The sequence below is a fragment of the Saimiri boliviensis genome, chromosome 1 (assembly GCF_048565385.1).
Source record: "Saimiri boliviensis isolate mSaiBol1 chromosome 1, mSaiBol1.pri, whole genome shotgun sequence".
In the NCBI taxonomy this organism is placed as follows: domain Eukaryota; kingdom Metazoa; phylum Chordata; class Mammalia; order Primates; family Cebidae; genus Saimiri; species Saimiri boliviensis.
The window spans coordinates 266490954-266514579 of NC_133449.1; the positions used below are offsets into that span (position 1 = coordinate 266490954).

General features: G+C 42.0%; 1 protein-coding gene across 2 annotated transcripts in view; it reads left to right on the plus strand.

The window, feature by feature from the left end:
- Positions 1–21530: 21530 nt before the first annotated feature.
- LOC101042766 (UDP-glucuronosyltransferase 3A1) overlaps positions 21531–23626 on the plus strand; it is a 47246-nt gene continuing 45150 nt past the window's right edge. Inside the window, exon 1 of one of the 2 annotated variants that reach the window (XM_003925924.4) lies at positions 21531–21767. In XM_003925924.4, coding sequence (XP_003925973.1) covers positions 21674–21767 — 94 coding nt within the window. In that variant the 5' untranslated portion in view covers positions 21531–21673. The remainder of the gene's footprint in view (positions 21768–23626) is intronic. The other variant, XM_003925923.4, reaches the window with a different exon arrangement.

Genomic DNA, 23626 nt, shown 5'->3' on the forward strand with positions numbered 1-23626 from the left:
ATAAGAGCTGCAAAAAAAAAAAAAGTACTTAGAAATATACTCAACTAAGTAGGTGAAAGACCTCTGCAAGGAAAACCAGCAACACTGCTGAAAGAAAACACAGATTGCACAAACAAATGGAAGCACATTTCATGCTCATGGATGAGTAGAAACAATATTGTGAAAATGACCATTCTGCCAAAAACAGTCTATGTTTTTCAATGCAATTTCCATCAAAATACCACCAGCACTTTTCACAGACCAGAAAAAAGTCCTAAAATGTATATGGAACAAAAAAAGAGCCCACATAGCCAAAGCAAGACTAAGCAAAAAGAACACATCTGGAGACATTACATTACCTGGCTTCAAACTATACTATAAGGCCATAGTCACCAAAACAACATGACACTGGTGTAAAAATGAACATATAGACCAATGGAACACAATGGAGAACTCAGAAATGAATCCAAATACTTACAGTCAACTGGTATTCAACAAAGCAAATAAAAATAAAAGGTGGAGAAAGGACACCCTGTTCAACAACTGGTGCTGGGATAATTGGCAAACCACATGAAGAAGAATGAAACTGGATCCTCATCTTCCATCTTATACAAAAAGCAACTCAAGATGGATCAAGGACTTAAATCAAGACATGAAACTATAAAAATTCTAGAAGATAATGTTGGAAAAACCCTTCTGGACGTTGGCTTAGGCAAAGACTTCATGCAAAATGCAATGCAACAAAAACAAAGATTAATAGATGGGTCCTAATTAAGCCGAAGAAAGTTTTGCACAGCAAAAGAAGCAATCAGCAGATTAAACAGACAACCACAGAGTGGGAGAAAATCTGCAATCCATGTATCTGACAAAGGGCTAATATCCAGCATCTACAAGGAACTCAGAAAATTAGCAAGAAAAAGAAACAGTCCCATAAGAAAGTGGGCTAAGGACACCAACAGAAAATTCTCAAGAGAAGATACGCAAATGGTCAAAAAGCATATGGAAAAATGCCCAATGTCACTAATGATCAGGGAAATGTAAATCAAAACCACAATGTGATACCACCTTGCTCCTGCAAGAATGGCCAAAATCAAAAGAAAAAAAAAATAGTAGACCAGACACGATGGCTCACTCCTGTAACTTTGTAACCACTCCTGTAACTCACTCCTGTAAGCCACTCCTGTAGCTCACTCCTGTAACCAGCACTTTGAAGGCCAAGGTGAGCAGATCACCAGGTCAAGAGTTCAAGACCAGACTGGGTAACATTGCAAAACCCCATATCTACTAAAAATACAAAAATTAGCTAGGTGTGGTTGTACATTCCTGTAATCCCAGCTCCTTAGGAGACTGAGGCAGGAGAATTGTTTGAACCCAGGAGATGGAAGTTGCAGTGGGCTGAGATCACACCACTGCACTCCAGCCTGGGAGGCAGAGCTGTATCCTTATTTAAAGGTTTAATTAGGAAAATGTTCAGTTCCAAGCCCCCTTAGGTTGTTGGCAAAACTTAGTTATTTACTGTTGTAGGACTGAAGCCTTCAGCTCTCTAGAGGCTGACAGCTGTTCCTGGCTATATGGCCCCCTCTACAACATGGTAGGGTGCTGCCTTAAAGCCAGCAGGAGGGTAACTGCTGCTGCTTTTAATCTATATTAAGGACTCACCTGATGCGTTTAGGCACACCCAAGAAAATCTCCCTTGTTATTAACTCAAACTCAACTGATTAATGACCTTAATTTCATCTGAAAAGTTCCTTTGACATATAAAGTAACATAACAACAGATGTAATGGCCCATTATATTCACAGATTCTACCTACATTTAAGTGAAGGCTGTATAAATTCATTTCTACATTGCTACACAGAAGTATATGTGACTAAGTGATTTGTAAAGAAAAGAGGTTCAATCGCTATTGATTCACAGTTCCTAAGGACACACAGGAAGCATGATTCTGGCATCTGCCTAAATTCTGGGGAGGCCTGAGGAAACTTACAACAATAGCAGATGCCAAGGGGGAAGCAATGAATCTCATATAGTGGAAGCAGGAGCAAGAAAGAGACTGGGGAGGTGTTACACACTTTTAAACAACCAGATCTCATGAGAACTCACTATTGCAATGATAGCACCAAGAGAGATAATGTTAAATCATGAGAAACCACGTCCATGATCCAATACTCTTCCACTAGGCCTCCAGCATTAGAAATTGCAATTCAGTACGAGATTTAGGAGAGAACACATATCTCTCTCTCTTTTTCTGAGCCCTCTTAACTCTTTCAACCTCTGCTTGTTACCCAGTTCCAAAGTTGCTTCCACATTTTCACGTATCTTTACAGCAGTGTCCCACTCTTAATACCAATTTGCTATATTAGTCCATTCACAGTGCTATAAAGAAGTACCCAAGACTGGGTAATTTATAGAGGAAAAGGTTTAATTGACTCACAGTTCTACGTGGCTGGAAAGACCTCAGGAAACTTGATGGTGAAGGAGAAGCAAGAACTTTCTTCACATGGTGGCAGGAGGGAGAAGTGCAAGCAGGGGAAATCCCACGTGCTTATAAAATTATCGGATCTCATGAAAGCTCACTCACTATCATGAGAACAGCATGGGGGAAATGACCCCCATGATCCTATCACCTCCCTCTGTTGACACTTTGGTATTACAGGTCCCACTCTTGAAATGTGGCTCTTACAAATCAAAATGAGATTTAAGTGGGGACACAGAGCCAAACTATATCAGGTCCCTAATATTCTCTCATCTTCCTGTCTATTTCTAGGCTATCCACACTTTTTCAACCTCTGACTGTTACCCAGGCTCAGAGTTGCTTCCACATTTCAGCAGTAATGCCCTACTCTTTGATATCAATTTTCAGTATTAGTCTGTTTTTGCATTGCTGCAAAGAAATACCTGAGACTGGGTAATTTATAAAGAAATGAGGTTTGATTGGCTCATGGTTCTGCAGGCTGTACAGAAAGCATAATTCTGGCATTTTCTTAGCTTCTGGGGAGGCCTCAGGAAACTTACACTTTGCAGAAGGCAAAGAGGGAGCAAGGCATTTCACATGGTGAGAGCAGAAGCAAGATAGAGAGTGGGGAGGTGCTACACACTTCTGAACAACCAGATGTCATGAGAACTCACTATCACTGTACAACACCAAGGGGAAATGTGTTAAACCTGAGAAGCTGCCCCCATGACCCAATCACCTCCCACCAGGCCCACCTCTAACATTGAGAATTACCTTTTGAATTAGTTTTGGGCAGGGCACAGATTCAAACCATATCAGAGAGCATAATACAGGATGTGGGCACCAGGGAATGGGAATCTCCAGAACCATTTTTATAATTCTTCCTGCTAGAAATATGAAAAAAAAATCACAATTACAAAAGCTGTAATTGTAAAAACACACAGAAATTGCAGTTTATTTGCTATATAATTCTGTATGTCTATCTATATGAATTCTATATAATTCTGCATGTCTCTACATAATTCTGTATATCTACATCTGCCTATCACTCTCTGCAAATCATTTAATTTGTTCTCAGACTGGATGAAGAAATACCTGAGAGTAAGTAATTTATAAATGAAAGAGTTTTAATTGATTCACAGTTCTGCATGGCTTGGGGGGAGGCCTCAGGAAACTGACAATTTTGGCAGAAGGCAGCTCTTCACAGGTGTCAGTGAGAGAATGAGGACCAACAAGGAAAACACCAGATGCTTATAAAACCATCAGATGTCAAGAGAACTCACTCACTATCATGAGAACCGCATGGGAGAAATTGATCCCATGATTGAATTGCCTCCTACCAGGTGTGGATTACAGGTATTACAATTGAAGATGAGATTTAGGTGGGGACACAGCCAAACCTCATCATACATTATTCATGTATGAATGAGGGGATGCTTGGAATTTCCTAGAGACTTGTTAAATAGTTGTGACCAAAATGTTAATTGTGATATGAACAGTGAAGTCCTAGCTGAGAAGGTCTCAGAAATATGTAACTTATGGGGAACTGAATCAAAGGTAATTTTGTTATGTATTAACAGTTTACTTGGAGGCATTGGACCCTTTAGGATACTGTGAAACTTTGAACTTGAGAGTAATGGTTTCAGGTATGTGGTAGAAAAAAATCTAAGCAGCAACATGTTCCAGAGACAACCTGGCTGCTTATAATGTCCTATGCTCATGTGTGAGCAAAGAAGTTACCTTATAAGGTAATTTAATATACAAGCCTTATGTTATAAGGTAATTATAAGGAACTTATGTTTAGAAGAGAAGCAGAGTGTGAAAATTTGGAAAACTAGCTTGGCTATGTGGTAAAGAAGAAAGATTTTCAGGGAAGGAATTCAGAGAGGCTGCTGAAATACGCATAACTAAAAGGAAGGAAAATGCTGGTAGACAAAACAATGGGGAAAAGGACTCCAAGACGTTCCAGATCTTCATGGAAGCCCTCCCATCACAGGCAAGGAGGCGTGGTTTAATGGACCAGGTCTATAGAAAGGAAGAATGGTTTAATGGACCAGGTCTATGGCTTCACCATCCTGTGCAGTATCCAACACCATCCTGTGCAGTATCCAACACTGTGTCCCAGCTGCTCCAGGTTCAGCCATGGCTAAAAGGTGCCCATTAACTTTGATATTAATGCTGAAATGAGTTACAACTTTGGAGGACTGTTGGGAAGACATGATTGTATTTTGCAATGTGAGAAGGACATGAGATTTGGAGGAGCCAAGGGGTGGAATGATATAATTTAAAACTTGTCCTCACCCAAATGTCATGTTAAATTGTAAATCCAATGTTGGAGGTGGAGCCTGGTGTAAGGTGACTGAATCATGAGATCAGATTTTCACCTGGGTACTGTGTTGCCATAGTCAGTGACTTCTCAATAGATCCGGCAGTTTAAAAGTCTGTGCCACCTCCCCGCTGCTCGCGTTCTTTTTCTCTGGCCGCACAATTATTGGCTGATTCCCCTTCCCCTTCCACAGCGATTGTAAGTTTTCTAAGGCGTCCTCAGAAGCAGAAGCTACTATGCTTCCTGCATAGTCTGCAGACCTGTGAGCCAATTAAACCTCTTTTACAAAAGTACCCGGTCTTCGCTGAGCGTGGCGGCTCACGTCTGTAATCCCAGCACTTTGGGAGGCCAAAGGGGGCGGATCACGACGTCAGGAGTTTGAGACCAGCCTGGCCAATATGGTGAAACCCCATCTCCACTAAAAATACAAAAATTAGCTGGGTATGGTGGCACGTGCCTGTAGTCCCAGCTACTGGGGAGGCTGAGGCAGAAGAATCGCTTGAATCTGGGAGGCAGTGATTGCAGTGAGCCAAGATTGCACTATTGCACTCCATCCTGGCAACAAAGTGAGACTCTGACTCAAAAAAAAAAAAAATTACTCAACCTCAGATATTTCTTAATAAAAACACGGTAATTTTCTAATACAAACAATTTTTGAGGGGCCATGGTGGTTCATGCCTGTAATCCTAGCACTTTAGGAGGCCTAGGCTGGTGTATCACTTTAGGTCAAAAGTTCATGTTCAGCCTGGCCAAAACAGTGAAACCTTGTCTATTCTAAAAATGTAAAAATAGTCTGGGCACAGTGGCTTATGCCTGTAATCCCAGCACTTTGGGAGGCTGAGGCGGGTGGATCATGTGGTCAAGACCAGTCTGGCCAATATGGTGAAACTCCATCTCTACTAAAAATACAAAAATTAGCCAGTTGTGGTGGTATGTGCCTGTAGTCCCAGCTACTCGGGAGGTTGAGGCAGTGAGGCAGAAGAATTGCTTAAATCTGAGAGGTGGAGGTTGCAGTGAGCTGAAATTGCACCACTGCACTTCAGCCTGGGAGACAGAGTGAGACTCCGTCTCAAAAAAAAAAAATTACCTGAGCATGATGCTGCACATCTGTAATCCCAGCTATTCAAGAGGCTGAGGCAGGAGAATCACTTGAATCCAGGAGGCAGAGGTTGCAGTGAGCTGAGATTGCACCATTGCACTCCGTCCTGGGCAACGAGAGTCAAACTCATCTCAAAATAAATAAATAAAGTGAAAATATAAAAATTAGCTGTGCATAGCAGTGCACACTTGTAATTTCAGATGCTCGGATGGCCGAAGCATGAGAATCACTTGAGCCTGGGAGGTGGAGGTTGCAGTGAGCCAAGATCATGCCACTGCACTCCAGCCCGGCTGACAAGAGTGAAACTCCATTTCAAAAAAAAAGTAAAAAATGTTACTGAAGAGGGGATGTTGCTATAAAGATATCAAAAACATATCAAAGCGATTTTGGAACTGGGTGATGGGCAGAGGCTGGAAGAGTGTGGAGGACTCAGAAGCACATAGGAAGACAAGGGAAAGTTTGGACCTTCCTAGAAACTTGCTGAATGGTTGTGACCAAATACTAATTGTGATATAAACAGTGAAGGCCGCACTGAGGAGGTCTTGAAAGAAATGAGAAACTTATTGGGAATTGGATAAAAGGTAACTTTTATTACAGATTAGCAAAGGACTTGGAGCCATTGACCCCCTTTCCTAGAAAACTGTGGAACTTTGAACTTGAGAGTGATGATTTAAGGTATCTGGTAAAAAAGTTTCTAAGCAGTTAAGTGTTCTGGAGGTAGCCTGGTGGCTTGTAACATCCTATGCTTATGTGTGTGAGCAACTAAATTACCTGAAATGGGAGCTTTAGAAGAGAAGCAGAACATACAACTTTGGAAAATTCTCAGCCTGGCCATATTGTAGAGATGAAAAGCCCATTTTCAGGGGAGAAATTCAAGCAGGCTGCACAGATTTGCATAATTAAAAAAAGTAAATGCTCATAGCCAACACTATAGGAAAAAGGTTTTGAAGGCACTTCAGAGATCTTTGTGGCAGTGCCTCCCATCAGGGGCTGGAAAGCCTAGGAGGGAAGAATGGTTTATGGACCAGATCCAGGTCCTCACCACCCTGTGCAGCTTCGGGACACTGCTTCTCACATCCCAGCTGCTCCAACTCCAGCTGTGACTAAAAGGTGCCCAAGTACACCTTAAGCCATTGCTTCAGAGGGTGCAAGTCATAAGCTTTGGGAGCTTCCACATGACATTAAGCCTGTGGGTGTGCACAGTGCAAGAGGTGAGAATTAGGAGCCTCTGTATAAACTTCAGAGAATGAATAGAAAAACTTGGATGGCTAGGCAGAAGCTGCTGCAGGGATGGAACCCTCACTGAGAACCACTACTAGGGTAGTGTAGAGGAGAAATGTGCAACTGGAGCCTCCACAGAGTCTCCATTGGGGTACAGCCTAGTGGAGCTGTGAGAAGAGGGACACCATTCTCCAGACCCCAGAATTGTAGATCCACTGGCAGCTTGCACTCTGCCCTGGAAAAGCAATGGGAATTCAATGCCAGCCCATGAGAGTAGCCTTTGGTGTTGAATCCTATAAAGTCACAGGGGTGGATCTGCCCAAGAGGTTGGTAGCCCACCCCTTGCCCCAGTTACTTGCCCTGGATATGTGATGTAAAGTCAAAGAAAATTATTTTGGGGCTTTGAGGTTTAATGACTGCTCTGCTGGGTTTTGGACTTGTGTGGGGCTAACAAACCCTTCGATTTTGGCTGTTTTCTTTCTTTTTGGATGCGAGTATTTAGCCACTGCCTGTACTGTCATTGTATCTTGGAAGTAACTACTTGTTTTTGATTTTACAGGATCATAGGTGGAAGGAACCAGCCTGGACAACATAGTGAAATCTTGTCTCTACTAAAAATATAAAAATTAGCTGTGCATAGTAGTGCATACCTGTAATCACAGATACTTGAATGGCTGAGGCATATGAATCACTTGAGCCTGGGAGGCGGAGGACTTCGCTTTTCTCAGGTGAGACTTTGGACTTTGAACATCAATTTTAACTTTGGCATGAATTACTGTGGCAGGCCAGTCCTAACTAACAACTATTTCAATGTTGACTGAATGGTTAAGTTAAATATTAAAAGCCAGTGCCCTTATACGAAGGCTGGGATGTAATGAAAACCCATCAAGAATTTTGCCTAGACCTTTCCTGGGCCTTAAAGCATGACAAAATAATGATGGAATTCTGAATAGGACCCAGTTAGGATTAGACAATGTTTTGTTATGAGTCTGAAGAAACTCCCCAGGCCTCCATAATCAAGTTTATTGAGAGTCTGAAGGAACTCCTCAAACCTGTGTGATTTAGTAGGAGACAAGATACGGATAATCACCCCAGCACCTGGATCCATTTAGATTAAGTAAATTTACTGAGGCCTCAGAAGAAGGTCTTCAGGACTCAGACCTGAGTTATTTATATATATATATATATTTTTAATTGCATTTTAGATTTTGGGGTACATGTGAAGAACATGCAAGATTGTTGCATAGGTACACACATGGCAGTGTGATTTGCTGCCTTCCTCCCCTTCACCTATATCTGGCATTTTTCCTCATGCTATCTCTCCCCCACCCCCCTATCCCTCCCCCATTTCCCCCCAACAGACCCCAGTGTGTAGTGCTCCCCTCCCTGTGTCCATGTGTTCTCATTGTTCAACACCCACCTATGAGTGAGAACATGTGGTGTTTGATTTTCTGTTCTTGTGTCAGTTTGCTGAGAATGATGGTTTCCAGGTTCATCCATGTCCCTACAAAGGACACGAACTCATTGTTTTTGATGGCTGCATAATATTCCACAGTGTATATGTACCACATTTTCCCTATCCAATCTATTATCGATGGGCATTTGGGTTGGTTCCAGGTCTTTGTTATTGTAAACAGTGCTGCAATGAACATTTGTGTGCATGTGTCCTTATAGTAAAATGATTTATAATCCTTTGGATATATACCAGTAATGGGATTGCTGGGTCAAATGGAATTTCTATTTCTAGGTCCTTGAGGAATTGCCACACTGTCTTCCACAATGGTTGAAATAATTTACACTCCCACCAACAGTGTAAAAGTGTTCCTATTTCTCCACATCTTCTCCAGCATCTGTTGTCTCCAGATTTTTTAATGATTGCCATTGTAACTGGCTTGAGATGGTATCTCAATGTGGTTTTGATTTGCATTTCTCTAATGACCAGTGATGATGAGCATTTTTTTCATGTTTGTTGGACTCCTGTATGTCTTCTTTTGTAAAGTGTCTGTTCATATCCTTCACCCACTTTTGAATGGGCTTGTTTGTTTTTTTTCTTGTAGATCTGTTTTAGTTCTTTGTAAATTCTGGATATCAGCCCCTTGTCAGATGGGTAGACTGCAAAAATTTTTTCCCATTCTGTTGGTTGCCAATTCACTCTAATGACTGTTTCTTTTGCCATGCAGAAGCTGTGGAGTTTGATTAGGTCCCATTTGTCTATTTTGGCTTTTGTTGCCAATGCTTTTGGTGTTTTGGTCATTAAGTCCTTGCCTACTCCTATGTCCTGAATGGTTTTGCCTAGATTTTCTTCTAGGGTTTTTATGGTGTTAGGTCTCATGTTTAAGTCTTTAATCCATCTGGAGTTAATTTTAGTGTAAGGTGTCAGGAAGGAGTCCAGTTTCTGCTTTCTGCACATGGCTAGCCAGTTTTCCCAACACCATTTATTAAACAGGGAATCCTTTCCCCATTGCTTGTTTTTGTCAGGTTTGTCAAAGATCGGATGGTTGTAGATATGTTGTGTTTCCTCCGAGGCCTCTGTTCTGTTCCATTGGTCTATATCTCTGATTTGGTACCAGTACCATGCTGTTTTGATTACTGCAGCCTTGTAGTATAGTTTGACGTCTGGTAGTGTGATGCCTCCTGCTCTGTTTTTTTTGCTTAGAATTGACTTGGCTATGTGGGCTCTCTTTTGGTTCCATATGAAGTTTAAGGTGTTTTTTTTTCTAGTTCTGTGAAGAAGGTCATTGGTAGCTTGATGGGAATAGCGTTGAATCTGTAAATTACTTTGGGCAGTATGTCCATTTTCACGATATTGATTCTTCCTAACCATGAACATGGAATGTTTCTCCAACTGTTTGTGTCCTCTCTTATTTCGTTGAGCAGTGGCTTGTAGTTCTTCTTGAAGAGGTCCTTCATGTTCCTTGTTAGTTGTATTCCTAGGTATTTTATTCTCTTTGTAGCAACTGTGAATGGCAGTTCATTGTTGATTTGGCTCTCTTTAAGTCTGTTATTGGTGTATAGGAATACTTGTGATTTTTGCAATTAATTTTGAGTTATATATTAAAAGAAGTTAATCACTTATGTCTTTAGATGAATACACAGTTACATGTAGACAGATAGTTTAGACTGTATATAAGCTCTGGAAAACTTTGTAATTTCAAGTTGGCCTGGTGATAATTTCCAGGCCTTTGCACTGTGAGCAGTTACAGAATAAAAACTTTCTTCCTCCCCAGTTAATCTACGTCTCATTTTTGGGTCATGAGAAATAGCAGCTTGATCCTCAGTTTGGGCCTGGAACATTATGACTTTGGAGGACTGTTGGGAAGGCATGATTGTATTTTGCAATGTGTGAAGGACATGAGATTTTCAGGGGCCAGGGGTGGAATGATATTGTTTGAATCTGTATCCTTGCCCAAAACTCAATTTTAATTGTAATCCCCAGTTTTGGAGGTGGGGCATGCTGGGAGGTGATTGAATCATTAGGGCGAATTTTCTGCTGGGTACTGTGTCACAATATTGAGTGAGTTCTAGTGAGACATGATAGTTTAAAAGTGTGTGGCATCTCCCCTGCCCTTTCTTCTTTCTGTTCTGGTCATGTAAGATGTACCTGCTTCCCCTTCACCTTCCACAGTGATTGTAAGTTTCCTGAGGCCTCCCATGAAGTGTAAGCTACTATACTCCTTGTACAGCCTGCAGAACCATGAGCCAATTAAGCCTCTTTTTTAAAATAAATAAATAAATTACCTGGTCTCAGATAACTTTTTATAGCAGTGTGAGAGTGGACTAATACAACTATATTGCCCAAAGTGACTTAGCTGGAGTTCTGGCTCCAGAAACATCAGGCCAGTCACCTCAGTAATTAAGCTCTTGTCTCTCAGCTTTGATCCCACCTTTCCATGTCCTACTTGTGAAGATGGAGTGCAGACTCTGAAGACTGCATCCCAGTTCACTCCCTATTGGGCTCTGTTAATAGTGGACGTGTAGGGATACTGGATGGCTTCACGGGCAAGAAAGGTGTTTTTATTTTAAATTTATTGTGGCAGTGATGGTTTTAAGACCAAGAGTTCTTTTCTGTTTGCAGCTTTTCTAAATAACTGGTGCTAGCCTCACTGGGCCCATTCACAGATATTAGAACTGGCTGGCTGGTGATCCCTCCTCAGAGGTCTAATTTCAGCTCTGTGGATTCCCTCTCTGGGTTCCTAAGGCATTAGCAGTTCCTGAGGCTAAGCTAGATTATTCTTCCCTTTCCTGACAAGCCTTCCAAAGCCCATACCTGCAATGCTCTAACTCTTAACAATTATTTCTTCTACCTTTTGTTTCTTTAGCCTTAGGGGTGATAGTTGCTTTCTTTAGCTACTAACTCTAATCTCAGTGTCTTTCATTTGCCTTCTCAGTTCTCCAGTATCTATTTAAGAAGTCTTTATTTTAAACTTCCTTGGTTAGAATAATTGAATAGTTAAATAATTGAATGTGGCTTCTGTCCATGAAATAAGTCAAACTCTGTAAAATATTTGAAGAGTTTTATTCTGAGCCAAATATAAGTGACGATGGCCCATTTCACAGCCCTCAGGAGGTCCTGAGAACATGTGCCCAAGGTGGTTTGGGTGCAGCTTGGTTTTATACATTTTAGGGAAGCATGAAACATCATTAAGAAATACATTAGTTTGGTCCAGAGAGGTGGGATAACTTGATGTGGGAGGCGGTGGGAAGTGCAGGGATGGTGCTTCCAGGATGTAGATACATTTAAACATTCTCAGGTTTACAAATGGTTGAGTTTGTCTAAAGACCTGGGATCAAAGAAAGAAATGTCTGGGTTGAGGTTGTGGAGACCAAAATTTTATCATGCAGATAAAGCCTCCAGGTAGCAGGCTTCAGAGAACAGGTTTTAACAGGTTTCCTCTCAGACTTAAAGTCGGTGTTGGTGTTCATGCTGGAGAGGTATGTCGGACCCCCACTTCCTGAAATGGCCTGAGAATCCTGGCTGAGGAGGAAGTTGAGTCACATGGCTTATGGTGGGAGTGGGGGAGGCTTTAGAGTTTCATTTTTGGTTTACACTTCTCTCTCCATACTGAAGTTCAACTGAGATATCAAGTTACTCAGACCATTCTTCCATAGAAAATAAAGTTTAAAAGCTGGATAAAAGAAAAAAAATCTTAAAAGCACCAAAGAACTAACAGCATAATAAAAAATTAACCAGCCAAATTCAAAATAAAAGCTAAAATTCTTAGGGGCAAAAGGAGGAAAGAACTTTTTGCCCCAAGAGTTTGTTGATCCCTGACAGACCTGGACTTAGGTTTTGGTTGTGAGAGGCATAAATGTCAAACCCAGGGTTGAAAAGTCTGCATCTTCAAATTAATGGTGAACTAGGGATATAAAAGAATAAAGGGAATGGCTGGGGTATGGTGGTTCACACCTGTAATCCCAGCATTTTGGGAGGCCAAGGTGGGTGGATCAGTTGAGCTCAGGAGTTCAAGACCAGTCTGGCCAACATGGTAAAACCCCATCTCTACTAAACATACAGAAAAAATTAGCTGGGCATGGTGGTGGGCACCTGATATTCCAGCTACTTGGGAGGCTGAGACACTCTCTTGAACCCAGGAGGCAGAGGTTGCAGTGAGCCGCCGCACTCCAGCCTCAGCAACAGAGTGAGACTCCACTAAAAAAAAAAAAAACAACAAAAAGAACGAAAAATACATGGATAAATCTAAGTAAGCATTGGGAGTATAAAATGTAAATAATAATATATGATGAATGAAATTGTTAAATTATATATAATTTGATTGGGTGCAGTAGCTCATGCCTGTAATCCCAGCACTTTGGGAGGCTGAGGCAGGTGGATTACATAAGTTCAAGAGTTTGAGACCAGTCTGGGAAACCCCATCTCTACAAGAAATACAAACATGAGCCAGGCATGGTGGTCGGCACCTGTAGTACCAGCTACTCGGGAGGCTGAGGTGTAAGGATAAGCCTGGGAGGCAGAGGTTGCAGTGGCATGAGAACATAAACTTAGATAAATATGTTTTAATTAATCCATTGGTCCTCTCCACCAGGCCTGAGGACTGGGAATAGTAGACACAATAAATGTGTTAAAATATGGGCCGAATTTTACAAATACTTTGAATAACCTGCCCAGTAAAGTGAGTTCTCCTGTCACTGTGAAGTTCACAGGGGATTCCCTACAGTGGAATACTTTTTTTCTAATAGGATTTTTCCAACTGCCATGGCTGTTGCATGCCTGCAGAAAAAAGCTTCAACTCAGTGGGAAAACATGTAGATCATTACTAAAACATACTTGTAATTTTGAGATGATGGCAGCTGGATAAAATCAATCAATATCTCAAAAGTCCAGCTGGAAAAGGAAAATGACCCCCTGATCTCATGGAGGGAATTTCCTGGGTTATATTTGGCACAAATAACACATTAAGAGTAAACCTTTTGTGCCACTGTGGAGGATAGTTTCCAGAAGTGTTTTTTACACCAGGGTTTCATTTTATCTGCATTCCAATGGGTTAGATTATGAACATATTCTATAAGGGCACCTGATATCCCATTGGAATAATGGGTTTATTATTAGGTCCACATCATATTTTAGTTTTGGGAGCTGAGTATCCCCCTGCTTGTTTCCACATAGATTTCTTTTTTGTAGGAGCTATGCTCTGGGTTTCTTTCAACATGTTTTTAAGTGTTTTAGGTTTTATGGCCATTTCCTGGTTTGGGGTTGGTGGCTCGAATGCTGCTGCTCTTTCAGCTGTGGCATCAGCCAGTTGGTTACCCTGACTTTCTGCAGTGTCTAGTTTTGAATGACCTGGGATTTTTATAACTCAAACATTTTGGTTTCAGAATAACTCTATCAGCACTGATACTTATTGTACTTTTTTTATGGGTTGCTTTGAGTAGGTGAAATATTCTCTCTCTTTTCATAGCATCCCAAAGTCATGAGCAACCTGGAAAGCTGTCATTGTGTAAATGTTTGCAGCCTTCTCTCTTACCAATTAACAAGCTCAGGTCAGTCAGGGCAATCAATTCAGGCACTTGAGCAGATCTGGCTTAGGGAAGAGGACCACCTTCAATTACCTCTAGTAATTGAATTACCTCACATCATATCCTGCTCTAAAATTTCCATTCTTTCCTCTTAAAATATGATCTGTCCACGTGTATTGCTGTCCTTTCCAAGTAAAGGCAAACAAATCTTGACTGTCTGGATCTACAGGATTACTAAGGAAGTCACTGCAGAGACCCATAACAGAAATACTGGCTGTAGTAGGTATAGTTGACAGGAGGGTATGTGGGTTGGGGACTAATGGGTGTCTGGGTATTATGACATTGTTTATTGCCTTCAAATCCTGCACAAATCTCCGTCTTCTCCCACTTGGTTTCTTTACAGGGAATATAAGGCTGTTGCAGGGGCTTGTGCAGGAAATAATGAACCCCCTTTTTAGTTAATCTTGTGAGATGGGAACAATTTCATCTATGGCTTCCTATTATAGAGGATATCGCTTAAGATTGAGTAGGGGTTTCTTTGGGTTTTTCTCTATCTTTATTGGAGTGGCTGAGAATATTTTTCCTATATCTGTATTTGATTAAGACCATAAGTGGGGCAGGACATCCTTGAGCAAGTGCTCTGCTTTTGTGGTTAACAGGAAGATTGGGGAAGCTAAAAGGAGATTTTCTGCTTTCTGCTCTTTATTCCAATGTTCTTTCTGCCCCCCTAATATTTCCTTCTCTGTCTCCACTTCACTTTCCTGGTCACAGGATGATGTTTTAACATTACTGCTACTAAGTTGTAGTACATTGCCAGGACGTTTTTTAATTTGGTATTTTTGGTCTCCTAGATTAAATTCTTAAAAAAATTCACCTTCTGATGCAAAAGATATATGGGTGCTATGAATGTTGAGGAGATCACAGACCAAAAAGTTGACAGGGGTGCCAGGGCATATTAGAAACTTATGGGACCTACTAAGCATGTCACACTCAGAGTCTGGGGTAAGGGATCTGATTCCCATGAAATGATAAGGTATAGGTTTTGACTTAAAACATGAGATTGTTTTGTTAGACACACCCAACATGTTAATTATTTCATTACTTTGAATAATGGGGCTTCTAAATAAGGTGGGATTCATCAGCAAGATAGTCATACCTGTGTCAATTAAGGCAGTTGTAAGCTCATGGTTTATTATTATATTAATCTCTCCCAATTTTCTTGTCAGGGTAAAATATTTGGAGAGGTGAAACCCCTGTACTTCCTCAAAGCATCCCTAGTCTTCCTGAATTGCATTCTCCTGTCTTTTCTTTTGTTTCAGTTGAAGGCAGTCTTTCTTAAGGTGTCCTGGTCTTTTACAGTAGTAACAGACTGGGAGGGAAGGGTCTTCAGTCGTAGGGAAATTAAAATCTCTGTGGAGTTGAGAGGTTTTGAAGCAGGAGGGATCACAAACAAACCTCTCAAACACTAAACTGGGAAGGAAATGATGTTTTATTTGGCCAGCTGCTGTGGCAGCATAGATGCCTAACAACTGAGCTCCCCAACAAAGAAAATCCTTGCCCTTTAAAAGGCTTTCAACTCTAGAAATGACTTGTGAAAGGGTCTTGATCCATGAAGTGGGCATGGGGTCTGTGACTTAGGTGGAAGTCTGATTGTGTTTAAGTAAAAACAATACCTTCTGGCAAGATTCCTCCTTACTATATCTGTGACCTATAGATGGGATTGTGGTTAGCAGTAGAGGTCTTATTCTTAACCTGGCCCTCCTCTGGCTGACTTCTAACTCCTCCTTTTGAGATGCAGTTTAGAAGGCTGAAGGGGAAATGGCCTTAGAAGCTGAAGATGATTAAGGGTCTCCTTCCTCAGTTTGAGATGTTAATTCTTTGGCTGTAAATGCGTAACTCAGGATACCTTCTATTTTTTCTTTTCTTTCTTTTTTTCTTTTTTTTTAAATCATAGTGCAGGATAATTGCTCAGCTAAGTTAACTAGTTCATTAGTTCTGGCCATGGCCCAATTTGTCATGTGGCATTTTACCAGGATGGCTAAATCATCATCTAGTCTATTTAAGAAATTTGCATTTTATAATGTATCACTTTTATTGTTTTCAAAGCAATCAGCTGAAATCCTGCAATACTGTCTTAAAGTATTATCAAAATGTGTTAAATAATTCAAAACTGATTCATTTGCTGTTTGGTAGCATTGTTGGATTTTACTCTAATTCACAACTCTTTGGAACACTGAATGAATACTATTTCACAGAGCAGTCACTCATTCCTTTGCCTCTTTATGCCTGTCTTCTGGATTTTGGGGGGCTGGTTGTTGTGGCTCTAGTGGGACTTTAGGGGTTAAATCTGCTATAGGGCCTAACCACTGTGCTTTTCCCAGCCATTCCTTAGCTTTAGCTTTTGAGACCAACATGTGGACTGAGAGGTCTGAATGACCTGGGTCATAGGTTCTGATAATGAGCTCATATTCTTGGGAAAACCCAATTGGATCTTAATCCAATTAGATAAAGGTCAGGAAATTCTCTAACTATGCCTTATAAGTCAGCCTCTGATCAGGGTTTGTATACAATTGCTAGGGATCCCCTATCTGTTACTGGTTATTCCTGAAATGGGGCAATCATGAGAGATGTCCTTGCAGAGTTCCCCTTTTTCACATCTTCCGGATGAGATGCTGCCACTGGGGCTGTCAGGGAATCGTCAGGGAGTGGGGTCTTTGGAATCACATTACTGACTGCCTTCCGTTGAGTGAGTGGTAGACATGCAGGAGAAGGGGACACAGATCTGATCTGGGAAGTTCGAGAAGTCAGGGTAGAGTGTGGGTGGAGCTGGAGGTGAGGGAGGTGCCAATAGGGAAGTAAAGGATTTCTTTAAGAGAGGTAAAAGGTTATAGAGTTCTTGATTTGCATTTCTAAGTTGTTTGTTGGCCTCCTGTAGGGAGATGAGGCAGTCTTCCACACTTTTGCAGCTCTCCAGATACCACGAAAAGTAGCTCCCCCATTCTGGTTGTTTAGTTTTTGTGCCTGCATTTTCCATCCTGGTTCACAGGTACACTAATTTGGGCATCTCCAAAAAGATCCCCGCTTAGGCCATTGTAACTCAGAATCCGCTTTAGATATAGTGGTCCATTTGGTTAAATATTTGCAAGACTATTTGCTGTACGTATTTTGCATATACTCATCCAGAGTTTCTGAAGGGGGAATTTTATGTTCATCTGGGGTCTTAGAGACCTCATTCCCCATAATTTAGAGTTCCTTTTTGGATTTCACCAAGTTGGGACATGTGTTGGATCTCAAATGTGCTGCTTGCAGACCTAGCTTTTCAGGGTCATTACACCCTGAACTGGTTTGGTCTACTCATGTCACAGCTATCTGGTATATGTGTCAGGGGCTCAAGGTGTGGGAGGGATCAGCTCCTTATATGCACCTGTCAGCTGAGATGAGACCCTAAGTATGTTCTTCTGAGGGGGAAACCTATTTAGAGGCACTGCACAGCTTAGGGAGCATTTCTCCCAGTCACCCTCCTGTGATTCTCAGTCAGCTGAGAATGCCCCAAGAGGCCCAGGGGAGCAAGGTGCTCTTATTTCTTTTTCAGAGTGAAAGATTTCACCTTTATGAGCCAGAGGGTTTGGAGTTGGTCAGATCTGACAGGGGAAAGAACGGAAACATAGACACACACACACACACACACACACACACACACACACACACACACTCACTACAGGCTCCAAACAAGCAAACAAACTAGAAACAAACAACAAAACAGTTAAGCAAAACTGACAATAATGACATAAATTATACAATTTCTGAGTGCTCTAAGTGTAAGTGGGAAATTAACACCAGCTGGTTGTTAATGCTAATTTTAGTCATTTCAAAGAGTTTACAGGACACAATCCCAAATCAGTTCTTTACCTAGTGATGGAGGCACAAGCTGAAGACCCCTTTCTGCTGATACAGAAGCAACAGAAGCAGACAGGCTCGCCCTCCTTGATGAAAATGAGGGGAAACTACCACAAAAAAGGAGTTTTATTTATTTATTTATTTTTACAGCAAATAAACCTCAGACCCCCGGATTCCTGAAAAACTTTGGAAGATCAGGGATTCCTGGAGAAAAGAGGTCCTGGACTTCAGAAAACTGTCCTATTGGTTTGGGGTATGAGGTGCCCAAGTGGGTACCAAACATCAAGAGATGAGAGGTTGCAGGCTGGGTCACTTTCACTCAGGATTCCTCCATGGTTACCAGATGTCAATAGAGAAAAATGATGAGACAAACCTCAATCATTTTAGGAGATTTATTTGCCAAAGTTAAGGACGCACACCTGGGAGACAGGCCTATGCTTCTCTGCAAAGATAACTTTGAGGACTCCAAATTTAGAGTGAAAAGGGTGGGATATTGAGAAGTACACAAATTTCATGTAAGGGGTGGATAGGGAAAAATAGTCATTCATGCCTTTGTCTGCCTCAGTGAATTTACGTTTTTAACATAAGATGACATAAAACAAACGGGGCAGAGAAAAAAATGCAGAGAATCTACCATTACATGGGTGACTGCACCTGTAAAAATAAGCTATCAATTTGCATTGCCATGATGAAATTTTAAGAGCTCACTAAGAATTTCCTTGTGGGGAACATAGAGGGGAGGTGTATAGCTTGACTTTTTCCTTTGACCAAATGAGTCTGGGGTCCCCAAATTTAATTTCCTTTCACAATAACATAAAATTCTTCAAAGCAATAATAACTACTTAATGTCATCAAGTATTGTGCTCATATTTCTCTGATACTCCTATAATATTTTAGAGTTGGTTTAAGTCATACTATTTAATATATTACCACTTCTAATACCTGAACTTTCATATCTCTTTCCTTGTTTTTTCTTAGCAGCATTTCTCATGAATCTATTAAGTATTTTATTTCTGATTGTGTTTAGCTTCTGTCTGTCCAGCAAACAGTATCTGGTATAGTAAGTAGCTGTCAAAATAATTGTTGAGTAAATGAAGAGCTTGGAGCTTAATAGCAAGTCCTTTATTTTGCTAGTGCATTATGAAAGGTATAAGAATAGATAGACTGGAGTCTTGTGATGCCTGGTAAACCTTCCTTCCTCCCACACTTCTCCTTTTCTCCCTTTCACTCCCCTAACCGTGTGTGTGTGTGTGTGTGTGTGTGTGTGTGTGTGCAGGTGTGTGTGTGTGTGTGCGCCAGTGTGTGTGTGTGTGTGTGTGTGTGTGTGTCTTTCTCACTTCCTCCCTCTCCACAGTGGACATGTCTAGGTGAGGAATACACAAATGTATAAAAATGTAATGCTTTAAATTCAGATGAAAAATGCAATACCTGTAGACTGAAGGCAGGAATAGTACAAGCAGAATTCAAGGGTCCCATTGCAGCCTGTAGATATAATCAATTGAAGGTTTTCTCTGCCTGTCTAGAGTTGCACTGACAGCCTTTCCTAAAGCAAGTCTTGGCTTGAGGATAGAGAATGCAAAGGTGACTATATCTGGTGTAGTGATCCCTGTCCTCCCCAGGGTTGACCTTTCAAAGGGGCAGAATTACAAGCTATCCTTAGTTTGTGCTTTGGAGATATCAAAATAACCCCAGTTCTATTTTATGATACACATAGTCTCTGTGTTTGAATTTCAGTCTCCAGGTATAGACCCAGAGTGACTTTCAGAATTAGTACACTAATTCCTTTGTAGAGTCTGGATATTAGCCCTTTGTAAGATGGGTAGATTGCAATCTTTTTTTTCCATTCTGTTGGTTGCCAGTTCACACCAATGATTGTTTCTTTTGCTGTGCAGAAGCTCTGGAGTTTAATTAGATCCCATTTGTCTATTTTGGCTTTTGTTGCCAGTGCTTTTGGTGTTTTAGTCATGAAGTCCTTGCCTATGCCTGTGTCCTGAATGGTTTTGCCTAGGTTTTCTTCTAGGGTTTTTATGGCATTAGGTCTTATGTTTAAGTCTTTAATCCCTCTGGCATTAATTTTAGTGTAAGGTGTCAGGAAGGGGTCCAGTTTCTGCTTTCTGCACATGGCTAGCCAGTTTTCCCAACACCATTTATTAAACAGGGAATCCTTTCCACATTGCTTGTTTTTGTCAGGTTTGTGAAATATCAGATTTAAAAGAAAAAAACGAACCCATTCAAAAGTGGGTGAAGGATATGAAGAGACACTTTTCAAAAGAAGACATTTATGAGGCCAACAAACATATAAAAAAGTGCTCATCATCACTGGTCATTAGAGAAATGCAAATCAAAACCAGATTGAGATACCATCACACGTCAGTTAGATTGGTGATCATTAAAAAGTCTGGAGACAACAGTTGTTGGAGAGGATGTGGAGAAATAGGAACACTTCTACACTGTTTGTGGGAGCGTAAATTAGTTCAACCATTGTGGAAGACAGTGTGGCGATTCCTCAAGGACCTAGAATAGAAATTCCATTTGACCCAGCAATCCCATTGCTGGGTATTTATCCAAAGGATTATAAATCATTCTATTATAAAGACACATGCACATGTATGTTTACTGTGGTGCTATTTACAATAGCAAAGACCCAGAACCAACCCAAAGGCCCATCGATGATAGACTGGGCAAGGAAAATGTGGTACATATACACCATGGAATACTATGCAGACATAAAAAGTGATGAGTTTGTGTTCTTTGTAGGGACATGGATGAATCTGGAAACCATCATTCTCAGCAAACTGACACAAGAAGAGAAAATCAAACACCACATGTTCTCACTCACAGGTGAGTGTTGAACAATGAGAACACATGGACACAGGGAGGGGAGCATCACACACTGGGGTCTGTTGGGGGGGAATAGGGGAGGGACAGTGATGGGTAGGGAGGTGGGGAGGGATAACATGGGGAGAAATGCCAGATATAGGTGACGGTGGTGTGGAAGCAGCAAACCACATTGCCATGTATGTACCTGTGCAACAATCCTGCATGTTCTACACATGTACCCCAGAACCTAAAGTGCAGTAATATATATATATATATATATATATATATATATATATATATATATGTATGAACGCTTGTTCCTCTTCATGAATGTTACCTTCTAAAGAGTCCCTCAGAGAGGGTAGATCAAATTCCCTTGGGGATTCCCTCTAAGGGACGACTTGAGCTTGGGACACCAGCTGGTGATTGCCAGCACTTTCCTGGGAGAAAATGGGGCACGAAAATGGCAATATGAGGTAACAGAGGCAGCTGGGATGGAGGTAGGTAGAGACAGACAGCTCCACAAAAGGGGATGGAGCCTTCATTAACGTGGTTTACTGAGGCCCCTGCCATTCATGGCTCTTAGTAAGGATTTTCCACGTGAAAGAGCTGTGATTACAGGGGCAGAGAAAGGTTAAGGATCAGGTTACCCATCCCCTCCTAGTTGACTTCAGGTAGTTCGATAGGGCAAGGACAGATTATCCCTTGGAGCATGCACCGAGGGAGGAGGGGTAGAGGGAAAGAGAACAAACAGAAGAGCAAGAGAATTGGCAGGATCCTCCCTCCTACCTCTTCCTAGGCCCACAGCCAGTGAGTCTGGCGCACTAAGACGCAAAGATTCCTTAGCCGAGCGCAGGGCGAGTAGCCCAGGCTGAGGTCCGCGGCTCCTGTGGAAGTGAGCATGGCTGGGCAGCGCCTGCTGCTTCTAGTGGGCTTCCTTCTCCCTGGGGTCCTCCTCTCAGAGGCCGCCAAAATCCTGACAATATCTACACTGGGTGAGTGCTTGGCCAGAGAATTCCCAGACAGGCGCGTCCCAGATACCCGCACTGCCAGGGCTCCCGCGAACGGCAATTGATCAGAGTCATCTAGGCGGTTTTCCGGGTTGGGCTTGCGGCCGGGCTGGAGGAGGGAGAAGCCCATCCAGCTGTAGGGCAGAGAGGGGCCTCTATTGCTGAGGTAGGGAAAATAGTTTTGGGAAAAAGAGACTATCCTTTCCTCTCTCTTCCTGTTCAGGACGCGCTCCCTATCGCGCAGGGCTGGGGCCAGAAGTTTGCGACCCAGACCAGACCTTGAGTTCCTGGGCTGCTTCTCCAGAGAGCAGCGGGACTTTCCGAGGTTCACCCTAAGTTCCAGAGGGCGGGAAGTGCGCAGTAGCTTCCAGTAGAAACGGTGGCGAGCGCTTCCAGCCTCTTGGAGACCAGGGAAAGGCGCTCCTGAGGGCAGCACTGCAAATTCTGTGAAGCTCATCCAGAGCCAGGGTGGCGCAGGCAAGGTATTTCAGGGCTGCAAGGCCAGTGGAGTGTTTTTCTTCAGAGGAGACCTGGAGAACCGCCCAGGGCTGAGGAGAGGACCCAGATCATTCGGATCTTTCGGAGCCTCCTTCCTTTTACCTGTGCCGCTGACCGTTTTTGAGGGATTCATGGGACTGTTAATTCTGCATTTTGGGCCTCAGTTTTATTTTATTTTTATTTCAAAGGAAGTAGAAGATGAAAGAGAATCACACATGAGCATAAAGGGGTCATCCCAGGATCGAGCTTCCCCCAGACTTTATTTCAATCCGTAGTGAGTTTTAATGGATTCCTTTTCGATCACGGAGAATCAGTCAGGGCTCATACAGCTGAAGGAACAACGGATCATCTAATTCAGTGCCCTTTTGATTCTCTGAGAGGGCAGTTGAGGGACGGGGAGTGAGATGCCTTTCTTAAGAGGACATGTGTCGTCCCTAATGTCCCATGTACAATTGACTCAGGGTTTCTTACCCCAAGACCACACTCACCACCGCTTCCACGCTGAGGCCCTTTTCACTAAGGATTTTGAAAAATCACTAAGAAACTGTTAGTCCATTTGAAGCCTTTTCCCTCCTTTCTGAGTGTTAGTAGCAGTGAAGCAACAGAGCTTCCAAACTTCTTGAAAGTACACTGTCCTCCTTCCTCAGACTCCAAAAGGGAGCTGGTGTCGTTTCTGACTCCTGGTGCTGGAATCCTGGTCTTTGCCCCAGAACGCTATCTGACTCCTTAAGATCCAGCATGAATGGCTATTTCTGTGAGGACTCCCTACTTCCTGGCTCCCTGTTCTTACATGGATTGAAATGTGAGCAAGACCTGTGGCAGATTTGTATTTTATATATCCCTTGTTGCTTTAGACTGTTCAAGTCTGGGTATAAGGAAACCGAGTCATTCGGAGAGCTGCACCCTACTTCTCTGCTCCCCTTCCACCTCTACCTTCAAACTCTTGGCATTTTTTGATTAATTTCTCTTCTGATCTTCCTTTTTCTGCTGCTGTGACCGTTAGATTCCAGTGAAGGCTCTGTGTTAGAACAGGTACTAAGAGAAGACCTTAATATGACCAAGCTTCTCTTTTTTTAGCATGGTGGAATTTTCCTAGAATCAGTGATTCCTTAGTTTCTGGTGCAACCAGGATCTAGTAGGCTCACCCCAAGGGCTCCGCAGTTGTCCTCAAATATCTTACTTGTAAGTTGAACATTGGCCCAAATTGAGTAATTTCCTGCTAAGCACATTTGAATCTCAATGATTTGGGCTCTAAGTAGTAGCTTCTGTCCAATGGCTGTTTCTTAGACTCACCTTGTGACATCTATATTTCTGTCTCCTACAATAGCATACATTTCCAGAATAGG